The 27,856-nt window shown below is 35.5% G+C and overlaps 1 protein-coding gene across 1 annotated transcript in view; it reads left to right on the forward strand.

The window, feature by feature from the left end:
* Positions 1 to 1,388: 1,388 nt before the first annotated feature.
* Ccdc192 (coiled-coil domain containing 192) overlaps positions 1,389 to 27,856 on the forward strand; it is a 200,548-nt gene continuing 174,080 nt past the window's right edge. The window contains exons 1-3 of the mRNA XM_071611850.1: positions 1,389 to 1,450; positions 2,941 to 2,989; positions 26,140 to 26,247. Coding sequence (XP_071467951.1) covers positions 2,942 to 2,989; positions 26,140 to 26,247 — 156 coding nt within the window. The 5' untranslated portion in view covers positions 1,389 to 1,450; position 2,941. The remainder of the gene's footprint in view (positions 1,451 to 2,940; positions 2,990 to 26,139; positions 26,248 to 27,856) is intronic.

The raw sequence follows: 27,856 nt of genomic DNA on the forward strand, positions 1-27,856 counted from the left end.
GAAATCAGGACAGTACTCTCACTGTCAATTACCGTTAGTGTCTTTGTTCTCCTGGCACATGGAGCTTGTGTGCAGGCGGAGGCTGGGCTTTTGAGGCCGAAGACAGGGGAACACCAAGCTACCCTCTTGATCCTTAGGTGGGTTCAATTTAGCTCCTTCCTTTCTGAGCAGGAACAGACTGATCTCGTGTAACTTTGCCTGACCTTCTCCTTCCGCTTCCTCTTCTCTTCTCATGCCCTTGACACAGACCTTCTCCACAGTTTACATAAACTGAATGGGAACTTGCTCCTAAATTGTCTAAGTAAGGGAGGGTTAGGCCCAGATGCAATCAACCTAGGGAACAAAAAAGCATTTTCCCAGGACATCTGCTGTTAAGAACTGGGTGCTCAGTAGCAGTATGTCCAAACCCATCTTAATAAAATCATCTGTTCACATCGACTCATTAGCGACTACTACTCCAAATTGACACAGAAAGCATGGAGTTAAAAGGTCAGAAATCAGATAACAGTATATCACTGAAAGGAAGGAAATTTTTACGATCTTTTAAAGCACTGAGAAAGAAAGAAGATAACAACAACGACAACAAAACTACCATGCTGTTATGTCATATTGTTAGTACCTGTCAATAGAGATTTAACGAACTTTTTCCAGTTTTCTTCATGAACCTGGAAGTAAGAAACAAGATGCAATAAAAGCAAGCTTCATAAATATATTGGCTAATTCTAATTTGTTTTATCTCAGGGCTAATAGGCTTTCTGAAGCTTTTCTTAATTATTGTTCAACATGATTTCTCTGTGTATGCTGAGTTACTATGGTTACTCTGAGGCCTGGACTCATGACCTTTAAATATTGCTGTCAGGAGGCCAAAGCTCCCTAGTTTTTAAATCAGTAGTTTTGTTTCAGGCATTATTAATAGAGGGTAGTTTCAAATAGCACTTTCTGGGTGCACTTATGGCCTTGGTGAAATGCACCTAAGAGTGTTATACTCACAATGTTTTGTTTTGTTTGGCTTCATTTAGTGACTGAATGTTCATATCTTGTTTGGAATGTCATTGGATGGGTAAAAAAATAAACAAAGCATAGTCCTCCTTCTGTATAAGAGAGTCACTGAGAAATGCAAAAACATGGTAGACAAATTATTATTATGTATATCACAAAACATTAAAAAGGGCAAGAAGAGAAGATGTCCAAAAAAAATTTGTGCAATACAGAGGCAAGTAGCACTTCTGACCAGCAGGGTCAAAGAAGCTGCAGGAAGAGGGAGCATTGAGATATGATGTGGAAAAAATGGGAAGATTTCAACAAGCAGAGAAGAGGGCATGCACATTCTATTCAGAGGAAATGACTTCAGAAAAGGACAAACATCTACTCTGGAACCATGAGTTAGCACAGCTTGGTGGAAATGTCAGTTTTGTGAGGTGCACTGATAGAAGACAAAATTAGTTCAAAGGTAAGGGGAGCCTGGTTTATTAAGGTTTTTCAAAGCTGTTTGTTTATATTCAAAGCAATTGTGATGACCCAAAAATTGTTTTCCATTTTGTGACAGAGAGGTACTGTCAAAGCTGATTTTGATATGATGTAAGAAAAGCTATTATGTCTCTCAGAAACAAGTGTTTCCTTTCACTAAGTGAGAAATTAATTAATTTTGCTCAGTAGCCATTGATTATCTTGTGAATATTGTCAGTGGCTCTAAATGTATTAAAAAGTGGGTAAAGCGAGACATATGCACAGAAATATGGAAATAGAGCAATATATTGATTAGAGAAACTGTGGTATAGAAATACCTAGGAATGTTAAAGGCTTATTGGTTGGTAACAACAGAGTGTAATTTACTAAAATCTATGAGCTTTATTAAATGATTTAACAAATATTTATTGGCCATCCCATCCTTCTTCAAGATGCTAAGGATACAATGATAAAAATCAGAGGAAAAAATACACTGTGTTCAAGGAGGTTTACCTTTTAAGTTGGGAGGAGACACAATAAGTACAACAAATAAGCAATCTCTGTAGTAGTATGTTAGAAATCAGTAACAGGCAGAGAAAAATCAAGTAAGATGATGAGGTAAAGGGTTCGATTTTAAATATGATGCATATGGTAGGTCCCACAAAGGTGATTTCCGAGCAGAGAAAGGAAGGAAGTAGGAATAATTGAACTGGATAGATGTGAAGAAAGTATTCCTAGGACCTCAGGATGCTCTGGAAGACAAGTGAAAACAGTATTTCAAAGAGGACAGATGAATCCTCTCAAAAGCTGTTAAGTAAATTGAATTGTGACAAAAGTCCAGTGGATATGGTAGAGCAGAAGAGCTCTTTGGTGATTTTGCTAAGTGCAGTTTCTGTGGAGTGGTACAAGTGAGCATCTGATTGGGTGGCTTTAGCAAAAACACAGAAGGAAAGGATTTGGAACTTGTGAAAATGTGGTTTTGTCAGAAGGGGATCAGAGTAATCAAGAGAAACTAAAGGAGCAAGAGAATTCAAGTTTCAATAAATATTACGTTCGTATGCAAATGATTCAGGAGGATGAGATGGAAAAGAAAGGAGAGGGAGAGAGAAGGAGAGAGATAGAGGCAGAGAGAAAAAGAACTCCCTAAATCTGCTGTTTGATAGAAGGATAAGCTTTTCTCCCTCCACTTTTTTTTTTAAGTTGAAATAAGAGATTCTGCAGGTTTTCAGAACAGATTGTTCTGTTCAGACTGCTTATTCTCAAGAGAGCCTTTAAAGGCTATTTTATCTTCTGCAAGTAAAGTTTACATTCCATTATTTTTATTTCCTCTTGAAATGTCCAGAAATTGACATTTGGAGGAAACACTTAAAAATTTTATCTCACATGTTAGAGTTTAAAGATCTATTTGGTGTGAGGTGTGTGTGTGTGTGTGTGTGTGTGTGTGTGTGTGTCTGCCTGAAATATAATTTTGTAATTCTAAATTCTTTATTTCAGCATGATATCTGGAAGTTCATTGTCAGAGACACAATCAAAAAAATTAACGGTAAGAAATAATTTTTGTATGGTTATGTTTTCTTAAATAAAAAGGCCGTATGGCTAATGAAAGTATAATTTGATTACTAGTGAGGTTTTGTGGCTATAGTTCACATTTTACTAGTAAATATTTTTTTTTTTACATAAAACATGGAATGTTCTTTCCCAAGTAGAAGACAAGTAAAATGGGGAAGAGTAGCAGCTCAGGGATGCCCTTGGGGCCCTAGGAAAGTTAGGTGGATGTGCTGTGGCCTTTCTTCTCATTTTAACATGAAATAAATGCCACACTGCTCTCTGTGGCCCTATGACATTATAGGCATCCTGGGATATTTTGAAGTATTTGTTTATGTATTAGGTCATCCTGGAATGCAGGCATAATATAGATCCTGCACATCATTCTTTGGTTTAGCTAGACTGGGATTTAAATCACAGACTCTTCCAGAAATATCCGGTTTCTTTGTCTTTCGAGCCAGCTGACAGCAAGCCCAGCTTTGACCCTTGAAGCCTTTCTTCTTTTCCTCCATGAGCTCTGTGATTCCCTCCCTGGGAAAGCTGGATCCTTCCTACCTAAGCATCACCGTGTCCCTCCCCTGACTTTGTTGACATTGAGGAGATTGTTAAGAAGCCCCCTGGGTGACAGGTACACAGAGGTTCATTCTACTTTTATATGTTTGAGAATTTCCTTTAAAAAAAAAAAAAAGCAGGTTATCTATATTTTCCTTAGGCTTTCTTGATTCAATTGAGAACCCTCAAGACTCCACCCAGGGACATTTCTGGAACAATCCTTTCAGTTCTAGGGTAGAGGGGATGTGGTTTTTTTTTTTAAAAAAAAAAAAAAGTCACAGAACTAGGATTCAAAAGACTTGGAGTCATACTCAAAAGACCCAAAGTTCAAAAGACCCATAGTTGCTACCTGCAAGCCTGTAACAATGGCCAAATTCTTTAAACTTTCCAAGCCTCATTTTTCATCTATAGAATAAGGATAATGCAACTTAAATGACCTACCTCAAATAAGATATTTAGAAGGTGAAAATGATTGGTCAAGTACCTAGACATATATGAAACTATAGCTATTTAGAATTGACAGCATTCAAATGGGCTCCTCTCTGTGCCAGGGGACTTGGCTCTTTTATTTTCTGTTTCTTTAGGATTTGGTGGTTCTTATCTATTACTCCCTCTATTATGCCCCAGCATCACCATCTTAAAGCAATCAATTTTCTCATGCACACCCAGAACCTCATATTTGCACAGTTATTATAGTTCATAAAACATGAACATCTCTCTTCTTCAGTGTTATTTCAATTGTTGTGGCCCCAGACAAACTGGACATGGCTCCCAAATCCATAATAATTTTCAGAAAGGGAGCTTTTGTTGGAGGAATATAAGTCCAGGGAAACCAAATAGGATTGGTAAATGGTTTCAATTAAAATTTTGTATTCTAATTCTAGTGATAATTTAATCTTATATTGCTTTTTTTTTTGCTAGAAAAAGAGAATCTAACAATGAATTTTTTATTTTATTTCGTACAGCTATTTATGATTTTGTTGCCCAAAGAAAGAGTGACCCTCACCCATATCATATGAACACTATCGTGGTGCTTATAAGTGAGCATCCTAGAGGTAGTCTTCTCAGGGCCAGCATGAAAAGGTCAAGGTGCCAATTACCACATTCAGGATTTCTGCCTAGGGCTCCCAGTTAGCTTCCTGGAGTTCAGAACCCATCCCTTTCCAATTTACAGTTGGCGTGGTTGAGAGCCCTGGGGCTGGTTCTGCTTTACTTTCAATCTTTTTACATTTCTAAAAGAATACATTGATCTGGAGGGAATTAGGATTAGAGACCTCAAGGCCAGAGCACATCCACAGTGACTGCAGCCTCCTTCCACCACACAGGCCTTTCAAAGTCTTGGAACTTGTAGAAATAGAGCTCAAAGGAAGAGATTCTGCTGGGTACCATGAGGCACCCAACTACAGGAAGGTTGTGATTGCCTCTTTTAAATAATTATTTTGAGTTTTGATAGTGAAGATTGAGATGAAGGACAAAATCCTTTTTGTTATATGGTGACTTCTTGACCACCATGTGGATTTAAACACATTCTACCTCCGAGGCACCACTGAACTGCTAGGATGGTTCTTTATTTTCTCACTGCCAAGTGATTGAGCTCTGCCCCTGGATCCTGATAGCAGCATGGGAGGGTGGGGTCCAGAGACATCACTATCATATGGAGACTTTTCTTCTTTATTATTACTATTATCAATTTAGAAATTAAGAAGTTGAGACTGAGGGAGGCTCAAGGAGCTTTCAGATGTTGAGATCAAAGAGTATATATGTTCACTCCACACATAGGAACCTTATAGGGTAACCCAGTGAGTAAACTCAGATCCACTTCTCAAGTGCCATGTGGTCCCTATGTATTTCAACCCTGTTCCTTTGGGCTATGTAAACTGTTACTTTTGCTCCATTTTAACATCTTCTGACAGAAAACAGCTAGTGCATATAAATCATCTCATTTGAAACTGTTTAGGAAATAAAAATTCTATTGCAAGGAAGTTTGGCCTGAACAGGATCAGGATTGTTCTTCCTGAACTGCACCTGAGAGTTCTGGCACATAGAAATGAGCCATGTAAAGCACGTGATGACATTGGTTATGTCTAGTGGCACATCCCACAACAAGGAATGTGGGTATGAATCTGTCAGCTAGAATATGTATGAAGTAGGTCTCTTGTTGTGCAAAAAAAAAAAAAAAAGGCCTATAATAAAACCTCATAAACCATTTAGCTTTCAAGTTGTTGTCTGGTAATAACTTCATTAAAGAATCATTATTTTAAGTGCTAAAGATACAAAAGCACTTTTTGGTTTATAATTTGCATAGGTCATTTTCATAGCATACTATATAGAAATGCAGCCTTACAAAATTACTTTTAAAGTAGCTAAAAAGCCTATAAAAAGATTGTATAAATCAGGAAGGTAAACTATGCCTTGTGTGAAATCATAAATTCTGCTCTTTCTTTAGCACTCAGCATAACATACTATTTATTAGTTTTGCAGGAAACACTTATTTGGTCATATTTCTGATGTCTCTAAATTTTAATATTTTAAGATGGCTTTTAGAAAATTCTTCTCTTTAATGAGCAAAGTTTTACATCTTTTCTGAATCAAGGCTATCAATATCATTGTGCTTTAAATGAATATTTCAAGTACTTTAAGTATATTCCTATTCTTTCTTAAAATGAGAGTGACACATGTATATTTAAATGTAAAGATTTGTTGCTGTTGTAGAAAATAGATTTTTTTTATTTTACCATTTTAATAAATAAGAAACAGTAACTCCAGGAGTTGGAAATAAATTAATGTTTTAGTCAGATTTCTTGCTGCTGTAACAAAAATACTTGACAAGAACAATTTTACGGAGGAAAAGTTTATTTGGGGTTCACAGTTTTAGAGTCATTCCATAGACAACTGGCTCCATTCTTCAGGGCTCCAGATGGCAGAACATCATGGTGGCAGTGTGTGGTGGATGGAAGCAGCTTCCACAATGATCAGGAAGGAGAGAGAGAGAGAGAGCACTTCCACTCATCAGAAATAAAATCTATACCCCAAAGGCATGTTCCCAATGACACATTTCTTCTAGCCACACCCTCCTTGCCTTCAGTTACAACTCAGCTAATCCCCATTAGGGGATTAACTCAGTAATGGGTTAAGGTTTCACCTCCAAGCCTTCTTGCATTATCTCACATATGAGCTTTTGGGGAACACCTCATCCAAACCAAAACAAGAAACAAACAAACAAATAAAGAATGGATGAATAGGGAAGGAAGGATGGAAGAATGGAGAACTTTTGCCTGCCCTCTTCCTATTTTTCATCCACCTTTACTGAGTCATAATCCACAAAATTTAAAATATACGAATTAAGTCTGGACATGCATTCACTCACATGAAGCTATCATCACAATCAGGATAGTGAACTTATTTTATTCATCAGTCCCAAAGTTTCCTCAGACCAATCAGGAATCTTGTGCACCTACCCACACTCAAGCTTCTCCTTGAAATACATGGAGCCATATATATACAGTATATACCCTTGTTTTTTTCTGGCTTCTTGTACTCAACAGTTATTTTGAGATTCACTCATGTTGTAATACGTGTCAGCAGTTTGTTTTTACTGTGGAGGGGTATCCCACTCTATTAGATGGACCAATTTGTTTTTCCCTTTGCCTGATGACTGACATTGGCCTGATGGTCAGTTCCAGTTCTGGACTCCTGTGGACTTTGATGAAGTCTTTGTATGGGCATATGCTTTCTTTTCTCTTGGGTAAATACATAGGAGTGGAATGGTTGAGTCCTATGGTAAATGTTCTTTTAACTTTAACAAAAAATTCTGTTAAACTATTTTTCAAAATGGTTATATCAGAGCTGAGGTTGTAGCTCAGTGGTAGAGCGCCTGCCTAGCATATGTGAGGCACTGGGTTTGATTCTCAACACCACATATAAATAAATAAAAAATAGAGGTCCATCATCAACTAAAAAAATATTTTTAAAAAAATCATTATATCATTTTTACTTTCTCACCAGCAATAAATGAAAGTTCCATTTATGCACATTCCTTCCAACCCAGCCTTTTAAATTTTAGCCTTTCTGATAGGTACAATTGTATCTCATGGTAGCCTTAATTTGCATTTCCTTAAATAACAATGTAGAACATCTTCTCATGTGCTTATTTACCATCTTTCTACCTTATTTGGAAAAATAGCTATTTGAATATTTTGTCCATTTGTAAGTTGTGTTGTTTGTGTCTTAGTATTTGGTATTGAATTTTTTTTTTAATGTATTGAACTAAAGGGAAAGTACCTAGGAGTAAATCTAACCAAAGAGGTAAGAGAGCTCGACAGTGAATGGTAGAGCACTTGCCTAGCGTTGTGAGGCACTGGGTTCTATTCTCAGAATCACATAAATAAATAAAATAAAAATAAAGGTCCATTGACATCTACAAAAAATATTTTTAAAAATTTTTTTAAAGGGCTGGGGTTGTGGCTTAGTGGTAGCGCACTTGCCTAGCATGTGCGAGGCACTGGGTTCGATTCTCAGCACCACATATAAACAAATAAATGAATAAAAGATCCGTCAATAACTAATAAAATTTTCTTAAAACTTTTTTTTTAAAAAAGAAAAAGCTATAGAACACTGAAGAAAGAAAATAAAAAAGATTCAGAAGATGGAAAAACCTTCCATGTTCATGTATAGGCAGAATAATATTAAGTGACTATACTACAAAAAGCAATCTACAGATTCAATGCATAAGAATAGTAATGACATTCTTCTCAGAACTTAAAAAAAGTATTAAAATTTATATGGAAGAATAAAAGACCCAGAATTGTCAAAGCAATTCTAAGCAAAAAGAGTGATACTAGAGGCATCATAATACCCAATTCTAAATTACACTATACAGCTATAATAAAACAAACAAACAAAAAAAAAAGCATAGTACTGACATTAAAATAGATACATAAACCAATGAAATAGAATAGAAAGCCCATAGACATGAACCCACACAGATATAGTCATCTGATTCTTGACAGAAGGGCCGAAAACATACGTTGAAGAAAAGGTAACCTTTTAAATAAATGGTGCTGGGAAAACTGAATATTCATATTTTGAAGAATAAAACTAAATTGCTATCTCTCACCCTTCACACACAAAGTCAACTCAAAATGAATCAAAGACCTAGGAATTATACCAGAAGCACTGCAACTGCTAGAAGAAACATAGGGTCAACACTCCATCATATTGCTGCTGGCACAAACTTCCTTAACAGAACCATTAAAGCTCAAGAAATAAACCCAAAAATCAATAAGTGGGAGGGTTTTAAATTAAAAAGCTTCTGCACAGCAAAAGGAAATGTGTAAGAGTCTGAAGAGAGAACCTACAGAATAGGAGAAAATCTTTACCAGATACTCTTCCAACAGAAGACTAATATTTGGAATATACAAAGAACTCAAAAACTTAACACCAGAAAAACAAATACCTCAGTCAATAAATGGGCAAATTAACAAAACAGACACTTCTTAAAAGAAGAAATACAAATGGGTAACAAACGTAGGAAAAAAAATTTCCACATCTTTAGCAGTCAGGAAATGTATCTCACTCCAACTAGAATAGCATTCATCAAGAATACAAATAATAAATGCTGTCAAGGATGTGGGGGGAGAGAAACAATTATACACTGTTGGTGGGATTATACATAGTACAACCAGTAGGGAGAGTAGTATGGAAGTTCTTCAAAAGACTAGGAATGGACCACCACATGACCCCAGTTATAGCACGCCTCGGTATTTTTACAAAGAAATTAAAGTTGACATATTATAGTGACACATGTATAGCTATAGTTATAACTGCACAATCACAATGGCCAAGTTGTGGAGCCAGCCTAGGTGTCCATTAACAGGTGAATGAAAAAATTATGTAATTTTATTCAGTAATAAAGAAGAACAAAATTATGTTGTTTGCAGGAAAATGCCTGGAATTTTCAATCATGTTAATTGAAAAAAGCCAGATTCAGAAAGTCAAGGGTTGTATTTTTCTCTCCTAAGAGGAAACAAGAAAGAAAACATAAATTAGAAGACAGACCAATTGAGTAGAGGAAGGGGAGCCGGGGGAGTGAGGAATGGAGGGAATGGGAGACACTAGAGAATGAAATTGATCAAGTTACATTGTGTGCATGTGTGAATATGCCACATTGAATTTCACTATTATGTATAATTATAATGCACCAATAAAAATCAATTAAAGTAATTGTATTTTGGATATAAGTAGCTTTTCAGATACATTTTATGTGTTTTTTTCCAAACAGAGGTTTTAATTTTGATGAAATCTAATGTATCCTTTATACTTTCATGGCTTGTACTTTTAGTATCTTATTTAAGAAGTCTTTGCCTGAGTCACAAATATTTCCTCCCAACATTTTCATATTTAGGTCAAAGATCCATTTTGAGTTATCTTGACTCACAGCTAAGAATCTTTCTAGGAATTCCTTCAGCTGAAGGAAATCCATTGCCCACAAATTATCTGCCCCCTTCATGAGATTAGCTTGCACTGGTTGATGGACTGGTGCAGGGCCATAACACCTGGCCCCAGGCTGTAATTGGAGATCATTCTGTAGGACTAGCCCAGAGCCTGAGGAGCTGAGGCCCTTTGAATTTCTGTTCATTTTTCCTCTATAGGTATCATCTCCAATAAGCCCTCTGCAGCCAGATCTCTCCTTCCAAGACTGAGACCCTAACCTAATGCAATCACAAAATCAGAATGGGACATAATCTAATGAATGAGGATTTACGAACGGAAATTCATAACAAAAGCTAAACAGCCATTGTGTTGGCACTAAGATCATTTTGACTGCCTTACAGAGAAATACTTCTTTGTGTTTTAGTGGATATCTGTCAAATTTAGGGAAGTAAAATATTCCATTTAACAAGTAAGTCCAGATATTCAATCTAAAATTTTTATTTTTCCCATAGAAAAAAACGAATAATATATAAATTGAATCTTTACTTCTAGGGACACCTGCAAAAGAGGAATAATGTGTTCCCCCTGATCTCGGAATGGAACATCAGTTGGAATTTCTATCCATTGCTCAACTTCCTATGTAGCTACTTTTATGTTGAGATTTTTCAAAACATGAGTAGCTGATCCATATCATACCTCCTGCCTTCATTCCTACCCCTGCCCCTATTTGGCCATCTCAGTCTTACCCATTTTAAATCATATAGCCTAAATTCAATATAGAACAAACTGCTGCTACAGAGATTGAAGGTGAAGCGGTTTATGGAAAAGTAACAGTGGAGCTATCATTGTGATTGGTAATAAATATTTTCTCCCTTTGGCTAATATCAAGAATGATAAAAAACTTCAATTGATTTCAAATTAGTATGATTATTTTTAAATTTCGGAAGTTATCAGTTACATATCAGTTAATATTTTATTTATTTGAATGATTTATTTCTCCATCACAAAACCCACCTAAGGTAGAGAGGCTCTAAGCAACCTTCTGGATGGATGCTTCCCTGGGCATGTACTTCTACAATTGGGGGACTAGTTGTGTCCAGCAATTGCTACACCTCAAAATCACACTTTATTGACCAAAGAAATCACATGGCCCAAAATAACTTTAAGGGGGTGGGAAAATGAGATTATGTCATGTGCCTGGAAGAAATTTCAGAAGTATTTTGATAGACAGAAACATATAGCAATATAAAGCTAGATTTCAAAGAAAGAATTAAACCTAAGAAATACTACAGAGAGATGAAAAATAAAGGAAACTATAAGCTCCAGAAATTCTCATTTTCATAATAAGTCCTTGTGTTAGTCAGTTTTTCCATTACTGTGACCAAAATACCTGACAAGAACAACTTAGAAGAGGAAAAATTTATTTTGGGCTCATGTTTTCAAAGGTTTCAGTCCAATGTAAGCCAACTCCATTGCTCTGGGTCTAACATGACACAGAACATCATGGCAGAAGGGTGTGGTGGAGGAAAGCTCGGTTCATGGCAGTTAGGAGGAAGGGAGAGTGACAAGATATAGTCCAGGCCACACCCCCATTGACAAACCTCTTCCAACCATATCCTGCCTGCCTAGTTAATCACCTAATAGTCCATTCAAAATATTAATCCATCCAATAGATAAATCCATTGATTTGGTGACAGCCCTTATAATCTAATCACTTCATCTCTGAATATTCCTGCATTACTTAACAAATGTGCTTTTGGGGGACACCTCAGATCCAAACCATAACATCCCTATTTAACTTGAGAATACAGCCCATAAAATAAGACTGAACAGTTTAAATTGGTGTTGGTCAAAGAACTGAGGAGTGTCCTTTAGAAAATGACACTTCACAGGCAATGAAATGAGATGACCCATTTCATTTTAAAGTCTATGATAGACTCAACTGAACGTGTAAGAAACAAAAGGTCCTGCCTTCATGCAAATGTGTACTTTTAATTTTTTAAAAAATGTCAACAGGCAAGAAATTTAGAAAACATGTGGCACTGGAACAGATTGTTTACAGATAGAATGTTTCTCAGAATTCCCCCAAGAGGCATCAGTGGCTCAAAGGACCTTTATGAACTAAAACATTTGAGTGTCTGCAGAATTGTTTTGTTAGGTGCCTGTGACATTTTTTTTCTACTTGGTTCCTTCAAATGGCAAAAAGTTCCAAACACCTGGCATTATTTGGGGAAAGCATGCTAATTTGTGCTGTGAAGTGCTGACATGTTTTATTTTCTGCGAGGGTGGGAATGTTGAGAAGGCTGTGGGTATAGAAAGGAGGAAATTGTGAGATATAAAAAGGAGACAGAAGTTATGTATCCTTAGAGATTGAGGGTTATTCTTTATTAATATTTTGGATAAAAATCAAGTTTCATGTGCAGTTTGCTCATCTTCCGAAACCTGAATGTTTAGATTAGAAGAGCGAAATTGGGCAAGAGGCAAGTGTGTTTGGGGAACCATCCAGTCAATCAGCCTGATTTTAAGAGCACACTCTGTTTCTATGATCTGAAGAAAATTCTAAACCATTGAATTTCCTTGAGAGAGTATATCCTTCTAAGATTTAGGACTGTTTTCCAGTTCAGCCTTTTTCCAAGTGTAAGAGCCCCTTTGTAAGCACTCTCTGGATGCTTAGTGAAAATCTGGGAGAGTCTGGGTGTGGGCCTCATAAGAACTCATAGACTCTCAGGGGTAAGGCACAGCCTCTGGCTGCCCTTGGTCTCAGAAGGCCAATTGGATCGCTTAATTTATTTTGATAGTTTTGTTAAACAAAAACTAGCTGCTGGGAATGATAGCCTCAGGTTGTCTTGCCAATAACTAAACTATTTATCTTAGATCAGGTATCAAAGTCAATTGGTTATTTTGAAATATATCTGATAACGTCAATTAATGTGTGTGTTTTCTGTACTGTGTGTTTTCTGTACTGAGGTTCATAGAAATTAAGGGTTTCTCCAAGATTTGATTAATTTGTTTCTCCAAAAAGTTATGCATGATGCACAAAGATGACATGACAACTTAGTCTCTGAAAATTCTCTCTCTTTTTTTAATTGTAGATGGACCCAATATCTTTATTTATTTATTTTTATGCGGTGCTGAGGATCGAACCCAGTGCCTCACGCATGCAAGGCAAACTCTCTACCACTGAGCTACAACCCCAACCCAAAATTCTGTATCTTATGAGAAAACTTATCACTCTATTTCAACCCATTTAAGGAACAGTCAGAAATGTTCAAAATAAGTAAAAGATAAATATTTGACATCTATTACAATAAATATCCTAATACATTAAGTTCTTACATATATAATGAGATACAGACTAGCAATAAATTGGATAAAGGGCACAAACCACAACCTACATAAGAAGATACACAAATAGCCAATAAGATGTTCAAATTTGCAAGTGTCAATTAAAATGTCCAAATGCAATAGAAGACAATTTTTTTTTTAAAAACCTATGTATCATGTTTACCTAAAGTTCAACAGAGAGTAAAAGTATTAAGAATGACTTTACTAACAAAGGTGTAAGAAAAACAGGATTCTCATCTAGTGTTGTTGGTGGGCATATTTAATTTAGAGATATAATCTTTAATACTAAGTATATTCTCTTTAAAATTAACCATCTTTTCCAGTTTACCTTAAGAAAATAATGAGACATTCACAAAGATACACACACATATATGTATATACCTTTTTCAAAGCATATTATATATATATATATATATATATATATATATATATATATATATATATATATTACAACATATACTATAGGGTTGTCCAACAGTAGAGAAAATTGCACAGGCATGTAGAAGAATTTACTGTGACCATAAAAATTATGGTGATTTTTTAAATTAAAAATTATAAGAAAGTATGTCTATTATTCAAATATATATTATGCTTATAATATTGCTAATTGAAAATTATCACAATTAACTCATATACTATGAATCCACATTTTATATGTTATGCATCTTGTAGGTACATGTACAAGTCTAGAAAGTAATATACACGAAAAGTAGTAATTTGTAGTTGGTAGGATTTTAGATTATTTTCATTTCCATTTTTATATTTTTATTTCCTGAAATTCTGTGATATAAAAATGCAGAATATCTATGACACAGAGATGATGCTCAACACATGTTTTTTATTTGTTTCTCCCACCCGTAGATTATCAAAGTCTACTTTCTCAATATCTACTCCCTTTCTCAACTTTCATTATATTGTGAGCTCACAAAGGGTGGGGAATTCAATTCATTTTTCTTCTCCATAGCTTAGCTCTGAGCCTTACATATAAAAGGTGTTTGACAAATATATGAATGGTTCTTATGCATTTCTTAATAAATAGTTAGACACCATTGTGTTTTTTAGTTAGGGAAGTAAATTTCTTGAATTATACACTTAATGCAAAGGATAATTAAATTGTAGGATTTTTAAAACTTAAACATGGCTAGAAAATATTGTTTGGAAAGATATAAGTCCTGCTTTGTTTTTTTTCAAATGCCAAAGGAATATGCTATAAATTCTAGAACAACCTGCTTTCCTTAGGGGTTATTACTACTTGGAATCTTCCTTACAATAGAAGTATCTATGTCCCTGGAGAATATATTTTGAATCCTATTAATATTTCCTCTTCTACATAGAACAGCAGCAGGAGTTCTTGCCTCAAGTATGTTCTTATATTCTTTTCAGATAATCATGTTATTGAAACCTAGAAAAGTCTCCCATGATAATCTTCTTTGTGACAATCCATCATGTAATTCTGAAATTAAAATGGTCATAACTAGTTGGTGATTCAAAAAAATTAAAAAGACAGTCTAGCACTCACAGGGTAACTTTTGAATACCTCTCTCTCTCTCTCTTTCTCTCTCTCTCTCCCTATATGACAAGTTTTTATTTTTATTTGTATCAAATTACAGAGTACCATAAGTAAGCATAAGGTCATATCTATCTCTATCTCTATCTCTTCTTTTTCCATACTAGGGATCAAGTTCAGAGCCTCATGTACACTAGACAAGCATTCTAACACTGAGTTATATCTGCAGCCTTAATTCTTAATCCTTACTATACTGGGAAAATAGTCATCATTGTTTCCAGTATGAATCAAATAAACTCTTCTGTATTTTTTTTCACTTTTTCAGATAATTTACAGAGGAATAAAGGCATAGCAAAACCAAAAAACCCTCATTATATACTTTAATAAAATTTAAACATAGCAAATTTCTTTGAATTAAGTGAAAAATTTGACACACAACCTTATAAAAGATGGAAGAATATAGTTACACATCCTCTTAGCAGAGCAGAAGGTCTAAATTCTTATCACAAAATACTGCATGATATAGTATGTCCAGGATGAGAATGAGAATACCCTGTTGTCTTTTTTGTCCTTAGAGACAAGTTATTCACTCATTGATTCATGAGTTTAAGGACATTTATCTAAGTCTATAGGAAATTGTGATCTGAAGAATCAGTCTCTTTCACTTACATGATTAATTCACTGTCAGCATTAGGATCTAAAATAGTGCTGTTTAATAGAAATATGCTGTAACTCATGTAAATAACTTTAAATTTTGTAATCACCTTGAAATGTTTTAAATAAAGGGGTGAAATTAAATTTTAATGACATATTTTATTTAGCTCAGTATAACCCGAAAACTGTCATCAATATAAAAGTGTGTCGATGAGATATCTTACATTCTCATTTATTGTACTAAGTTATCAAAATCTGGTATGTACTTTATACTTACAACACATCCCAATTCAAACTAAGCACATATCAAGTATTCAAAAGCAACTCAGTTGTATTGTATAACTGGTCTGGGGTACCTGTTCCTGCTTTTTTCATTCATCTTCTATGTAAGAATTGTGAATTATCTTTCTCTTTCAATTTTCTTCTCTTTGGGCATTATGGATGAAAAGGCAAAAGCTAAATATTCTCAACTGTGCTCAATGAAAACTAAAAGCAGACTTTAAAAATGGTTTCTCCTCTTGAAAGAAACTGTAATACTTTGACAACAATAAGAAATTCAATCATGACTAGTAATATCATTATTTATTTCCTTTATAGGCTTTCCCACTATTTTTTGGTTTTATTTTAAATCTTTATTAAAGCCATGCTTGATTAATGATATAAAATAATTTCTAGAATGACCAAATAAGACCACTAAGATTCCACAGTGTATCTTAGATTTATAAAAGGCAACAGTCGACCTGCATGATAATTTCAAGATAGAATTAATTTTATTCTATTTTTTGAAAATAAATACACACAATCTTTGTTATTTGTAAGAGTGCCAAGAAAGGACAAAAGTTATAAAATATCAATTTTTACAAATGGAATTGCTTTAAAAAGAATGGAAGCTGTAATTGGATTCCATGAACTAAGATACTATATGAAGGGTTAAAACACAATAACACTAGGTGGGGGAAATTTTCAGAGACACATATTTTAAAATCTTAATTTCCTTTCCCATATGGTTCCATCTCACATGGTAAGTTTTACCAAGTTTTCTCTGCAAAAAAAAAAAAAAATTATTGAAAACCTTTTCTTTTTGGTTCTGTTTCACTGCTCTCTTGTTTGTCTTCAGTCTCCCCTCTTATCTCAGTAGCCCAATGAACATGTCTAGGAGATGGAAGGGAAGAAATGAAGCAGATCAAGTAAAAATCTTCATTATCTGGCAGAGGTGGATATAGGCTTGTGCCCTCCCTGATTGCATTTTTAAATTTTTGCTGGTAAATTATGCATTCTGTTTTTTGCAATGAGAAATATTGCAATAAAGAATAACCAGGCTAGGTATAGTTGCACAATGTCAAGATCAGAAGAGTTTCTGACCCTTGTAATCAGCTTCCATGACCTCTCTAGACTGAGAACTCTCAGAAGTTACATCACAGAGATGTAAAGCTTAAAAAGATTATTATTTTACTTAGTACTACAGATAAGGCATTATCTTAAGCATTTTTCTGCATTATTACATTTAAAAGCATCACAGCAGTCCCTGAAGTTATTTCCTCCATTTTTAAGGATGAGGAAATGGAGGCTCAGCATAATTAAATTACTTGCTTAAAGTCACACAACCAATAAGTAATAATTACTTCAAGGACTCTGGCATCAGTTGGATTCATGATTGAGATCAAGGAAATCCATTCTAGTTAATAATGAAGGGCAAATAAACGCTGAAAGGATGTGAGGTATTTCAGGGATTCCTTAGGACAGCCAGGGAATCTGGTTGGAGACTATAATTCCCTGCAAATTCCATTGAAGAGCCTATGACTGATGTTACTGGGCAGACCCCACATCACTTGCCGTTTTTCCTGAGCATGAGATATACTTGCAAATCTTACATTATTGCACCTTTGGACACAGGATGACCCTGTCCACCTGGATAGATTACATTCCATTTGACATCTTTTTCATATCCTTCTAATCCCTACTGGAGTCTCATGCTTATATGTCTAACTGGTGAAGCCTAAGTCACCTGCCTACACTTTAGCTGCAAAAGATATTTGAGAGGGAGTTCCTGGTTTCTAATTTGGGGTTAACATTCATGAAATGGGAAATTCTCCAAATAAGGAAAGATACTGGGTAGTCAAAACAGCAAAATCATGGCATTTTCAGGTAAATGGATGGCGTTGGAAAAGATAATGCTAAGTGACGTTTAGCCAATCCCCAAAAAACAAATGATGAATGTTTTCTCTGATATAAGAAGGCTGACTCATAGTGGGGTAGGGAGGGGGAGCATGGGAGGATTAGATGAGTTCTAGATATGGAAGAGGGGTGGGAGGGAAAGGGAAGGGGCAGGGGATTAGCAAGAATGGTGGAATGTGATAGACATCATTATCCAAAGTAGATGTATGAAGACACGAATTGGTGTCAACATACTTTATATACAACCAGAGATATGAAAAATTGTGCTGTATACATGTAATAAGAATTGTAATGCATTCTGCTGTCATTTATTTTTTAAAAATCAATTAAAAGAAAACAGCATGACAAACAGCTACCCCAGAGCTCAAGATGGATTAGGTGTAATGATTTCATTTCACAGATGAAAAACTGAGGTTCACTGAGTAGCTTCTGTTGGATGTGCTATACCTTCTTCTCTGGTATTCTGGCCATGCCTCTTAAAAACATTTGCTGGGAAAACCTTAAAAGAAGTGGAAATTTACAGCAAAAGTGAGTTCTCCCATCTGTCCTCTGCTTGCCTTATCATACTGGAATGTACTATGGAAATTATGGCTGAACTTTTATCTGATATAAAAGGATCTCCTTTAGATCTTGGTAAAAAGGAGAGTCTGGACAAATACCAGGTAGTGGGGGCGAGTTCTCATGGTACATCAAGTCCAACTAAGAATTTTCTTGCTAAGTTTTTGGAACATCATTGGAAAATGGACATTCTTACCACTGCAATTAAATATCTTGGATTTTTTTAAGATTATCAATTTAGAATCTAAAGATCACTGGCAAAAAAAATTGCCATCATTCGAATACTGTCATTAATAAAACATTCACTTTTGATTATTCATAGTGTAGCAATAATTTATTTAACAAAACTAACTGAAAAACTACAGTCATCTTGGACAATAAAATTCTATCACCTTATTCATGAGCTAACTTGAAAATCCTCCTTCCTGTGTATTTCCTAAAACATTGGGATTCATAGTGAGAATGAAAACATTGCTGGTCAGTATGCCCAAGTACTCAAAATTTAAATGTGTAAAACCTGAGAGAAAATAAGTAATCCTGTCACAAAAAAATCTTAACTATTCAAAGCATTATCTTTACAAATGGGAAAAGCATTTGCAGTGTTTTATGTCTTGCTTAACTGGAATTTTTATTTAAAAACAAATGATACTTTTGGGGTATAAGCAGATAAAATTCCTTTCTTTCAGCAAGATTACCTTGTGGCTTTTTCCTGTCTTTATTTAACAGTTTTTATTATGTTCAATCTTTTTTTCTTCTTTGTTATCACAAAAGTCCCTTTAAGTAGGTTTAAAAAAAAAGTTGAATTTGTTTTAATATAGACTAATTTTCTCACTTCAGAATGTATCTGATTTATGTTTGTGTTATAATAAGTTTTTACTTTGTATATCTTGAATTTATATGAATACATATAAATTTTACCATTTCAATTATTTTTAAGTCATTTTGTTTCATAGGGCTAAGTATGCCCTCATGGTTGTATGCTGAATTCTTGCAGAATTGAGACTCTATACTCATCAAATACATCTCCATTTCTCCCTCTCCTTTATTTTAAAAAGAAATAAAAATGTTTTCTAATGGCAAGATTCCCTTGCTTTGTCATTTTTCCTTTTTTTTTCCTTATGAAGAAAACATGTTCTCATTAGAAAAATCTTCATTTCATGAACAAGATGGGTTAATACAATTTGCTGTGAAGTTTCAGTCCCCCTGATGAGGCCTGGGAAGGCCCTCCACTTACTCTATTGTTCACAGAGAGAAAGGAGTTTTCGTCTTTTGGGTTCTGGATATTTTCTAAAGAAGAAAATATCATTCATTTTTTTCATCTGCATTATTTATAAAAGAGGCAGTAAGAGCATATCAATGGTCTTATTCATCAAGATTTCATATTTTGTTTTAGAATAAAAAATTAGAAGCGACTGAAATATAATATTCCTTCTGAACAAGGAATTCTTGGGCTACATGGACAGGACCAAAAAGAGTGCTTCACATCCTGAAAGCATATGTAACTCTGTGCACATATGTGCCTAGTGTGTGTATCTGTGGGTAACAGAATTCACAGATTTCATCAAGTACTGAAAGGAGTTTTGTGATGCTCATAAATCACAAGAGTAAGGCTATTTTAGGTCACAAAACAAATCCTATAACAGATGTAACATAATGTGAACTCAATTTCAGGTCTCTTTGTAATCAGAACCTATTAACTTTAACGAAACTATGGAAGATACGTATGGTTTAGAAGGTCCCTTCAGATTCTGTTTGTACAAAGTTTCTGAGAACCTATAAAGTGATGTGATTTGGGAGAACTGGAATAGTTGAAAGCAAGTTAGCACAGTCTCTTGCTACTTTCTAACATCCACCAGAATCTTCATCAAAGAAAAAAGAACAAGGCCCCAAAGCACAAAGCAATATATTATGAGTCAGCATAAAAGTGTTAAATTAACCACTAAAATTTGACATTCTTCTGATTTTTACATAAAACCAAATCCCAGGATTTTTGTTTTTGATAGAACTTCTAAGCTGACAACTCTGGTGAGAGTATTAATCGTGCCTGTTTTCTCACCATTTATTTCCCATCTGTTTAGCATAGCACTTGACCAATAGTGAGCTCTCAATAAATATTTTTTGAACTTAAGTGAATTGAATTGATTTAAACTGAATTAAAATAAGAACTGGCATATTAAGAGTTTGGGGAATAATTACTTAAAGGCATTTCTGAAGCGATTGAATGTCACACAGTCATGTCAACTTCTATGACAACAAAGTTTTTATAAATTAAAACCTGAGTCAATAATTCCTTTCCAAAATTTCTTTCATCTATGGGTGATGCAACAGAATGAAAAAAATAGTCAAGTTTTTTTGCAGGATTAAATAAAGGCTGCCCCTTAACAATGTACTTTTTTTTCCCCCTAGAAAAATAGTATCCTGGACTCTTGCTAAGGCAGACAACTTGATTGACAGTATAGGACCACCTTGGACTAGGTCCAGAGAAATTCAAGGGCCACAGTTCAGGAAATGACACCTGATAATCATTTTATAATTAACAGAGATCACTTAAATTGAGGTGGGGATTATTCTTTAGATTTTGTAAACCAGTAAAACTTTTCACTCCAAAATTATCAGGGTTAGGTCTCATAGGACTGCCAACTTTTCATTTCCCTTCTCTTAAAAACCAACAAAACACAGGGGTTTCCATATACTACCATCATCATTTATTAAAGAAAAATCCTCTTAATACCAAAAGAGAAAAAAGAAAAAAAGTAGACCGATCATAATCTCAGAATAAAGAACTGTCTTATAAATGAAATAGGTTTTGCTTCGTGAAGAATTCACAATATTGTCTTTCAAATCTTAGTTTTGTCCTGACCATTGAAAATGTTATCACAAACCAACACTGCTCTCTGGGCTGGCATTTGGGAACCACCAGTAGGATTAACCCACGTTGGGCTGAGGTTTCTTTTTCCCCTATCTCCTACCCACTCTCCACCCTTCCTCCTCTCTGCTCTTCTCAGGAAAAGCTAGTGTCTCTGCACCTTTTATTCAGGTTCTTTTGCCCTTTGGCTTCTCACTGGGTTCAGCCCAAGGTTTAGCCTAGGCAGGAGAATGGAGGGTAAGAAGAGAGAAGGTGGGGCTATTTATTCCACTGCTTGGGCACAACTGGCAGTGACTGTATTCCCCTCCTCCAGCTCTCCCTCTGGGTCCATCAGTGATGCTCCCGTTCCCCAGCTGCTTCAGGTCAAAGTAAGGCAAAGGGCACCTGCACTTCCAGAAGGTGCCTAACTATCTTTTGTTGATGCCTTTAACAATACCCACACCTTTGGGAATGGTCCCTCATTTAACTCTCCTCAGTTCTCAATTAGTATAGCCATCTGATTCACCACTAGAAAATATGTTCTTTGTTGAGAGGTGAAAATGCTGAGACCCAGACAAATAAAATAGCTGACCCAAAGTCACATGGTTACTTAGAATCAAGTCAGATCCAGAACATGGCCCTCCACACAACAAGCAGGGTGCTCCTTAGTGCTCACCAGCATCCTCCCATGGCTATCTTCTGCCCAGTCACATTGATGGACGTTCTCTACAACCTCTAGTGATAGTTTGTTTTGTATTCTAACTTGAACACTTTATTGGGTGGCTATTAAGGTAACCCCAAACACAGAGGAGTGCTTTTTTTTTAACCAGGAAAATTAAGTTTTAAGTTTTTGCCTACATAGAAAGAGACTAGGAAACTATTTAAAAACCTAAGCATGAAAGCATATGAGAGTGATGAAATTTCCCCCATGCAGTGAATTCTGATCATGAAAGATGAAAGGGGAGGGATGACATAAATCTGCCCAGCATAAGGGGCTGAGACATTGGGGGGCAGGTAGAGCAGATGATGATCAACTGGGGAAAGACTTGAATCTTCACGAGAAATATAAGTGGGTTGCAGAAGGGTAAGGAAGTCTAGGCACATGGGTGTCTGTCAAGCAGGGGGAATGAGAAACGCACAGCAATAATGAGCAGATGAGATATCAAACAGGAAGCCCAAGCACTGAAAATTGTGTTGAAAGCTCATTTTATCTAGCAGGAAGTTACTGCACCTCTGAGGAGGGACTGCTTCTGAGACCCTGGCATATTAGGGGCCTCAGATTGTTTGAGACATTTAGTTCTCTAAAACTGACCTCTGTTGAAATGTTCCTCTACAAAGGTGGACTTTGTTGTAATAATACTTTTATTTCACAATCTTGTTCTTAAATAATTGCACACACACATATTTACTACATTTACTTTTCTCTTAATTACATACTTGACTGAATTTCCCAATTTTTTTGGTCACTTGATGTCACACACTCGGTGTCCCTATGGATATTCTGTTTTACAATAAGCTAGAAAGTTTAAATATCTAATTATCTTTAAAGGAATTGGCATAATTGAATTATTAACATTTATTGAACACTTAATCTGTTGAAGTATTTTCCCACTCTACTTGACTGATTAACATTCAGTTGTTATAACAACCCTATTATCACCCAAGCTTGTGGCCATCTCCTCACCCTCTGCTGTGCTGCCTGGCCCCTGTCCCTGGCAAGCAGAACTTCCCTGGAGCTCTGATCCCTGTCAGTGTCCCAGGCTTGATACATGGAAAGTTTTGCACAATGAAGTCACTGTTTCAGCTTCTCAGCATGAAGGACGGTTCCTTCTGATACAACCACCCTGCCTTGACTTTTGACCTTTCAATCAACAACAATTATTTATTGGGCTCCTATAAAATGTTCTGCAAGGACCCATCTGGCCTCTGCACACAGGAGCTATTCTAGGTGTGGAAAATGCAGTTAGATCATGGAGACCTTGAACTGGTTCACAAGGATAGGAGGAAGAAGAAGGAAGTCATTTGAGGACAAAGAAATAAAGGCTTAAAAGCAAGGAAGGGAATAATGGGAAGTACTAGGATAGGTTTGAGAAAATGTAAATTTTCCCCTAACTTATCAAGTGGGAAACCTTTTTTAGTCGAAAGGAAGACCACTCTTATAATTTCATATATGATTTGTTCAGTTAGTAAGCTACAAACCAAATACACATTCATTACAGTGTCTAGAGTCTTTAGTTTGTTAAATTTTTAATATTATTTAGAGTTAATTTCATCATGTTAGTTACATGTATTTATATTATTGCATTGACACATAGAAAATTTTAAGACAAAAAATAGTAATTAAGTATTTGTTCCATTGTGTACATGTTACAAGTAGGTAACAACAGATCCCATCAATATGTACAACCATAATGCATCAATAAAAAAAAAAAGGTGGGGAAAATAGGAACTAAAACTGGGAATTGTTAAGTTTCTGAATCCCCAAACTCTGATGTCTCCTGTATTTTCAGCATTTTGATGTCATGGAGGACTATTAATTAATATAATTCACTCATACATTGCTTTACCACTAAGAGAATGTTTATTTTTATCATTAAGACAAATTGCATCTACATATACCTGGAAGCAGCATTATATTAATGGTAGAAATCCTATCTGTCTATTCTTCTGCCACTTGTAGCCTCTAAAATGGGACCTAACTTTTTTGGGGGTCTTTGAAACCACACTTATAACTCCATGTTTTACTTATTTCTAAAGATCTTGATTTAATTTTGATATCTTGGCTTATTGGGGTTGCCTCCTATTGAAAAGTACTTATCCTTATATAAGAACTTTCTCTCAAGAAAGTGGGGAAGCAGCGGGGGATAGCCCTAAAAAGCAGGGAGGAGGGATAGCCTTAGAGCTGGGAGGGAGAGCTTGAATCTGGGGTGAAGGTGCAGAAGACAGGCTGTATTAAGAGTTTGCTTAGGTCTCTAACACATGACAATCTCCTAAATTTACCTATATAAGAAGTCCTATGTTAAAATTGTGGAACCAACCTTCAGTAGATGACTGAATAAAGAAACTGTGGTATATATACACAATGGAATATTACTGAGCATTAAAAGAGAATAAAATCGTGGGATTTGCAAGTAAATTGATGGAATTGGAGCATATTATGCTAAGTGAAGTAAGCCAATTCCAAAAAACCAAATGCTGAATATTTTCTCTGATATGAGGATGCTGATCCATAATGTGGAGGGCAGGGAGCATGGGAGGAATGGAGGAACTTTATATGGAGCAAAAGGAATGAAGGGGAAGGGAGGGAACATAGAGGTAGGAAAGATGGTGGAATGAGATGGATATCATAACTCTAAGTACACGTATGAAGACACAAATGGTATGACTCTACTTTGTATACAACTGGAGACATGAAAAATTGTGTTCTATATGTGTAGTATAAATTGAAATGCATTCTGCTATCATGTATAACACATTGGAATAAAAAAAGAGTCCTATGTTATTTAACAACAGTCTATTCTGTTAAACTGTTTCATTTGGCCTTGCATTTACAATGTTTTTGTCTTATTGGAAATGGTTGTCTTTCTTGGCTGGGGAAATTTTGGGTGTTTGGAGAAATAGGCCTAGAAGTTTCTTGCTGGATTTTGTTTGTACTGATTTTTAAAATTTCCTCTTGAGTTCAAACATCAGACAAATAGATTCTCCCTGGAAATAGCAGTGCAGATCAGGAATTCCCAATCTTTTGAAATGACTTAACCTTTTGACAATTTTCCCTTTCTGCATAAAATGTTTTATGGCATATATTTATTTCCAAGTAGAAACTTCATTTTAAGACTTGTTTCAGAGGAATTTTTAGACCCTATCTTTAAATTACTGGAATCATCCTGGGATAAAGAAGATCATTGGTTCACTTAATTCTTAGTGTCACCATTCTGGCCCCAAATGCTTATCCTATAAAGACAAACCTTTGGGGGTAATTATGCAGCTGTGTATGACAGAGCTTGACTTAGGAGCAGGTTCTATGTTGGTCTTAGCAACTATCTATGCCCCTCATCCCATGGAGTTCCATTTATTTCAGAGGGCAGTGTCAGAGACACAAGATTCAGCATACAATGTGAACAACTATAGGAACTGTATGAATGCTTTATTTTTATAGCTGGTCCATGTACCACCAGATGGCTCTATTGTATCACCAGGAAATGCACACATGTGTAAAATCGGTAGTGTCATAAACCAAAGGGAAAAACAAAGCAACTGGGAGATCTTTAAAATAGAGTACTGTTCATTCTTTATGAGGTTAATCAGAGGCAGCTGTGCCAGCAGGAGCATTTACCAGGAAGGAGAACACACCCAGGAGGCTATAGGAAGGTTGTAATGCTAAGGCGTATAAGGTTTTCCTTTCTAAGTTTTCATATTGCTCTGTAAATATTAATTGTCACATTAGCCAGAGAAAGAGAGTACTTAGAAGTGCTCTCATATCAATGGAGCTTGTTACTACTTCCATACCAATTTTACATACTCTGCCTGCAGCTCAGTAAAAGTAACTTTGGAATAATTTTGAGAGGCAAGGTCTATACACATCTGCTGATTTGAGTTATATCAGTCATGCTCTGAGGAAGAATGACAAGATTCTAAAATGTGGCGTCTTTGCTTTAATAAATTGTGATAAGAAGGTGAAGATCAGAGGGAACAAGGGCTTCTCTGAGTTTCAATGATTCTTTACCTCTGACAGGTAAAAATGAAACACACAGGTATTTTGGTGACATCTCCCATTAGGAATATGAAAATTTGACCCCAATCTCTTGAAGTTAGAACAAAAGTTTTGGATTAGTTAAATTCCAACATGAGTCATCTTATTCTAACTTGCTAAAACTGTTTGTTATTACGTAATTTTTATTCTGCCTTCAGTCTGTAAATTGATGTACAAGACTATTGGTTTTATAAGGTTTTGCCGTTTTAGCACTTTGTTAAGGGGAAGATCTGTGTGAGTTTATTAAGCCTATCCTTAGTCCATAAAACAGTTCAAGGTGTGCTCAGGAACTACTCCTGTCAAAATTAATACTCAATTATTGTTTTAAAGAGAGAGTCGCTGGACACTGGACAGATGGCGTTGACTTTGGCCCAACTTGAGACCTTGGAACTTTGCCTAAAGGAAGCAGAAGAAAAGACTAAAACCTTATCGGAACAGGTAATACCTGTTGGGGGAACTGGAAATATATGTTCCTCAGTGTGCAGTATAGCAAGTGTGAATCTAACACATTTTAACCACTGTCCCATTGACCCCCCTCTCAAGCACACACACAAGCACAGGCCCAGCGTTTCATTCAGTACTTATTTTGACCTTTTACTTTTCAGCCTTTAATACTTTTTCACACTTATATCTTATTTGATTTTTATTCACCACAGGCCATGAGTTGGTCAGGACTTCCTTAAGCATGTGGTTTTCTTGAATAAGCAAGGCATATTTGCATTATAAACAGATAAGTCCCAAGATGAAATAAAACCTATGGAAGCCACACAGAATAATTTTCTTGAATTATGTAAAGAAAGTTTACTTGGAAGAGAGATTTTCAAATATTGACTTTCCTCTTGAGTTTTTGAAATCCACAGAGGCAATACAGGTCATAAGTGGAGCCTGGCCTGTGCAGGTGACGTGGACATTCTGTAGGTGGGTGCTTTCATGTGTGACAGGTCCTTGATTTCAGATTTAGTATCAAAAGAGCTCCTACCAGGGACTGGACTGTTTCCCAATAAGATTACACTTTGCAAGCAGTACAGAGCAACATGTACTACTGTTGTTGATGGCTTTTCCCCACAGTAGGGTCTTGGCCCCTGGGAGCAAATCTCCCTGAAGCTGGGTCACTCCTCACTCTCAGTTCCAGTCAGTGGAGGATCAAATACAGAAGAGACCTTGAAACGTTAGAAATACATATTAATTTCTCATGAATTGATACATTTGAGACTATTTTAGAAATTTGAAAAAAAAAGTTTTATGAGTTTTTTTAAGAAACAAAGGTATTATATTTGTACACTAAAATCTCACTGTATCAGAATTTCATAAAAACGTTTTTCCAGAAATTTTGGGAAAGAGGCACTTATGAGAAAAAAATGTATGATTAATATGTAATATAGTAATTATGTGTCAATACACAAATTGTCTCCATTTTTTTTCCAACTTACAAAAAAGTTATATCCCTTACTTTGGCTTGTGTTTAATATTTACTGATTCAATGCAAGTGGTGCAAGTGGCTCACCAGGGGATTTGGGGTTTCCTGTAAAACAAATAAAAGCAAACCTCAAATTGTGGCAAAATTATGAATTATAAAGAACATAATGATGAATATGAGGTACCATTTCAAAGAACTCCCCCTCCCCCCCAAAATAAACCTAAGAATTTCAGAGCCTGCAAATCAGGAAGAATTTTAGCTTACTAAAAGAGATTATTCCTGCCCTAAGATATATGTTGATTTTATATTTGATTTGTCATTTAAATAAGTAAAACTCAATTTACTTATAAAAGAACACTTGTACTTTGTTCTTTAAAAATATTTTTATTAACTAAAAATAGCCCCTAATATTTAAGATTCTTCACTGGATGATCTCTTTATGTAACACCAAATAATTAGATATATTCATTTTTTCAGTGTTTAGAAGATTAAATATATAAAACTGGATTTCACTCAGCTTCTTTGTTTCTACCATAAGTGAGGAGTTGGTTAGGTGTTTGAGGAAGAAAGACAAAAGCCAAAGCTTCTCTATCCAAGTAGCTCACAGACAACAGAATGATTGGAGGAGAT

This window comes from Marmota flaviventris, chromosome 5 (assembly GCF_047511675.1).
Source record: "Marmota flaviventris isolate mMarFla1 chromosome 5, mMarFla1.hap1, whole genome shotgun sequence".
NCBI classification, from domain to species: Eukaryota; Metazoa; Chordata; class Mammalia; order Rodentia; family Sciuridae; genus Marmota; species Marmota flaviventris.